Here is a 3,586-nt window from a genome sequence, read left to right as displayed (position 1 = left end):
GATCAGGATCTTGCGGCATTCTTTTCTCTTTAGCCCAGAACTGCTTTTTCTTGCATCGCCAATTTTGCAGCTAGAAACAGGAAATTATTCCAAATTACAAATTCAAAGTTTTTTTCATCCAAAGGATGAACGGCTTAATCAAAATGCATGGTTTGTATTCTTTTCCATTGGGCGTGCAAAGAAAATGTGAAACGACCGGATGTCAAGAGACATGGTGTGAGGTTTGCAAGTATTACTGGCCCTCTCTTTTTTAGTGCGTGAGCTGATTCAGTCTGATTTCCTAAGACTGTCGTTTCCTTGGTTGAGAATCGACATATAAGAGGCAATATTATACACTATTGTGTTATTTTTGGAGAGCAGCAATTGAATGTAGAGAACACAAGTTGTGGTGAGAAGAATTAAAGGCGTAAATCATCAAATTTTCTTCTTCTTTATGAAGCATTTTAATCTGGAAAGAAAGCTAGATGGCATAAGTTGTGAGAAGAACGATGTTCTTTGACGCTCTAAAAGGACAGTACTGATGTTCTTTTGTGAGGGTTGCAAAAGAGAAACTAACAAATTCGACCATACAAGCAAAGAGAGGCTTAGGCCTCATTCAAAGCAGTTTTTCCTGATGTCAGGTTCAAATTGGGAAACCTATGGTGTGCGGATGGCGCTTGAAGTATCATTGGAAGTAATCAGTTATTTGAAAATAGAAAGGAAATGACGTCTTGCAGAAAAGGTTTTCCAGATGACATCCACTGCCATCACCATCTGGCGTTTAAATAATTATAATAACATATAAAAAAAGAAAAAGGAAGAAAAGGTCCAGGAAATCAAGAGATGATAGAATTTTCTAATTCAGTTTGTGTCTACATTTCATTCGGAAAGCACATGACAGAATTCTTGATGAACTTGAGAACATAAAGTAAAAAGTAAATAATCACCAGGAACAACATTCTCACATTTCGGTTTTCTATCTCTGACCAGCACTGTGCAGAAAGCTAGCAAATAATATACTGATTCAGAGGCACTAAAAAGATGCCAAGACAAGCATATCATGGAATGATGATACGCAACCGCTGCAAACTTCATTCTAAGAAAAGTTTCAGACAACAGGAAGCACTAGAGGAACTATATTTACAATCTATATAAAAACATCCCTAGTATATAGCAGCAATACACTATAAATTACCCGCAGAAGGATGGGTATTAGGTATGCTGCGAAATTATATATACATAGCTTCCAACATTCCAGATCTCTACTTGATTGTAACAAACTTGTTAGTACCATGTCTAGCCCAGTGGTTCTTCATGTCAAGAGGATGAGAAAGATTGTAACTTTCAGCTGACAGTTTCAGGAGAAGTTTCACATATGCTCCATTGCTCATTTTCCTCCCAGCCATGCGAACACCAGGCCTAGTTGAACTCATGGGAAGAGGATGCTCAGATATGCTATCAGTGCAACATGAGGATTGCCATCCACCAGCACCCCATTTGTAACAAACTCTAGGCATACCTGTACAAGAACAAAATGGAGAAGGAACCCCAGATAGATCAAAGTTTATTTTGCCAATATCAATATCGAGATTCTTTTTCTCATGTTTTGCTTCAAGTGTGATTTGTCCCTTTGTTTTCTTGGAAGATATCTTTTTGGGTTGCTTTGGCCCCAAAACCTTGGGTGGGATTTGATTAGAATCCTTGGCGGCAGACTTGTGCTTCCTAGCCTTTGTGGGTTTAGTTCCCGAGTTACTCTTAGCAAGATCAGCTGAAGATATGGAATGGATGGGAGCAACTGGAAGGCCCGGTTGTGGATCAATCTGAGTTCTGTCAAAACCTGAATTTGTTTTCAGTGAAGAGAAGAAACTTCCAGGATAAAACCAGGAAAAATTTGCTTCTGGTATCAGATGGTTTCTAGAGTTTGTCCCCATCTTCATTACCACTGGATTAACACTATGTGCAACAGGAGGTTGCCCAGGAAAATCAAAATTCTAGTGCTCAACTGCAATTGACATCTATATCAACCCAAAGTCCACTTGTAATCCACAGGTTTTGTTGAAGGATAGTGAATTTATCACTTTAAAATGCAAAACTTCCTCCTTAAAGCAACAAATAGGATATAATTAAAAAAGAGCTGGCTAATTCATGCCAGAATCAATTCCCTCATTATTAAAACCAAAAGGTAAAATCCTACACTAGCCAAACTAATCATGGAAAGCATGTTGAAATAGGATAGTATGAATGAGGAAATGCATCATTCTCGACATTTGATGATGATAATTTGCACTGGAAAAGATTGAAGGGCAGAATACTCGGAAAAGACTAGGCAGCGAGGCACAGCAGTAGGAAATGCATAAAGAAAGACATCACTCAAATTCAGTAGAAAGACCTGAAATTGTACTTATTTGCAAGCTGTATCAAGTAAGAATACTCAAAAACAGGCTGAACCTGTAAATCACAAAAAGAATAAAAGCAGCACAGAAACTCATGAATGAGCAGAGAAAAAAACAGGCCAAAAGCTCATTCCATTGCTGGAAGATCGCAAGGACCACAGAGAACATATAGGATATGCGCCATAGTTACTACAGGGCAAGAGTTTATAAACATAATAGAAGCCCCACATCACCTCATAAGGGGAAAAAACGTACAGTACCTAAAAAGGAAGAGCAATGTTGAAAGCATGCAGTAGAGTTCAAGCTCCGAAAAACAGATTATTTATAAAATTAAATTGAAAACCGATTAAACCTATAACAAAAGCACAAGTCTTGAAAAAAACAAAGAAAAAGAAAGGAAAACAACCCTTGTAAGAAAACCACTTCAGTCTTGAAAAATCAAAGGGTAAAAATAGAAAAACCTACATCAAAGAAGTACTTACATCAAAACCCCATGAACTGAAAAAAAAAAAAAAAAAGCAAGCTTGCAAGATCTTAGAAAAAAGCTGATTTCTGCTAATTTGACTGTTTCTAAAAGAACAACTTCAAGTTCGCATTCATTACCTTAAAGAGAGCGCCTTTTGAGTTTCTTGTGTCACACTTTCACTGTCATCACCAGCTGATGTTCTTGTTCCGTTTTTCGCTTGCTGTCTTTCTCTATAAAGTACAAACATGAAATATTTATTCGTTTTAATATCTACCTCAAGGGAGTCGGTCCTCCAGTTTTCTTGAAATCTCAAAACACTCCTTGAAATTTGTTTGACTGTAAATAGGTTTTTTTGGGACTTGTTTTCAGTGCGAGAAAAGACAAACGCATGTATAAACCATAATTTTATTTTATAATTATAAGGGGGGAGATAAATAGGTTATTCAAAACGTTCATACAAGATAGTCACAAGTCATAACGCATGTATAACCATAAAAGATAAAATCAAGTTATCGTTGTAAAACTGGTTGAATGAATAACGTATACTTTTATCTAAGTTCATAAAAAAATAATTGAAAAAAAAGTATGGAAATGAAGAAATCTAATTAAGTACTAGCTTTATACATTTATTTGCTATGTTATGGGTATTATTTCGAGTTAATTTCTAACATAATAAAAAAATATCTATGTTACGGATATGTTTCAGGTATCATGATTTTTTTTTATAAATACACCATTAAAAAATACA

General features: G+C 36.0%; 1 protein-coding gene across 2 annotated transcripts; it reads right to left on the bottom strand.

Moving 5' to 3' along the window:
• Nucleotides 1-1,021: 1,021 nt before the first annotated feature.
• On the bottom strand, nucleotides 1,022-3,109 carry LOC18094095 (protein BASIC PENTACYSTEINE7). 2 transcript variants are annotated; one of them, XM_024610522.2, is made up of 2 exons: nucleotides 2,976-3,109; nucleotides 1,022-2,078 (listed from the first exon to the last, which is right to left on the bottom strand). In XM_024610522.2, the coding sequence occupies exon 2, from the start codon at nucleotides 1,914-1,916 to the stop codon at nucleotides 1,242-1,244; it is 675 nt and encodes a 224-aa protein (XP_024466290.2). In that variant the 5' UTR covers nucleotides 1,917-2,078; nucleotides 2,976-3,109; the 3' UTR covers nucleotides 1,022-1,241. The 2 variants fall into 2 exon arrangements, with proteins under 2 accessions (XP_024466290.2, XP_006368324.3); XM_006368262.3 differs by having other exon boundaries at nucleotides 1,022-1,981; nucleotides 2,976-3,093.
• Nucleotides 3,110-3,586: the final 477 nt, after the last annotated feature.

This window comes from Populus trichocarpa, chromosome 1 (genome assembly GCF_000002775.5).
Source record: "Populus trichocarpa isolate Nisqually-1 chromosome 1, P.trichocarpa_v4.1, whole genome shotgun sequence".
NCBI classification, from domain to species: domain Eukaryota; kingdom Viridiplantae; phylum Streptophyta; class Magnoliopsida; order Malpighiales; family Salicaceae; genus Populus; species Populus trichocarpa.
This window is presented reverse-complemented; position numbering and strand designations above follow the sequence as displayed.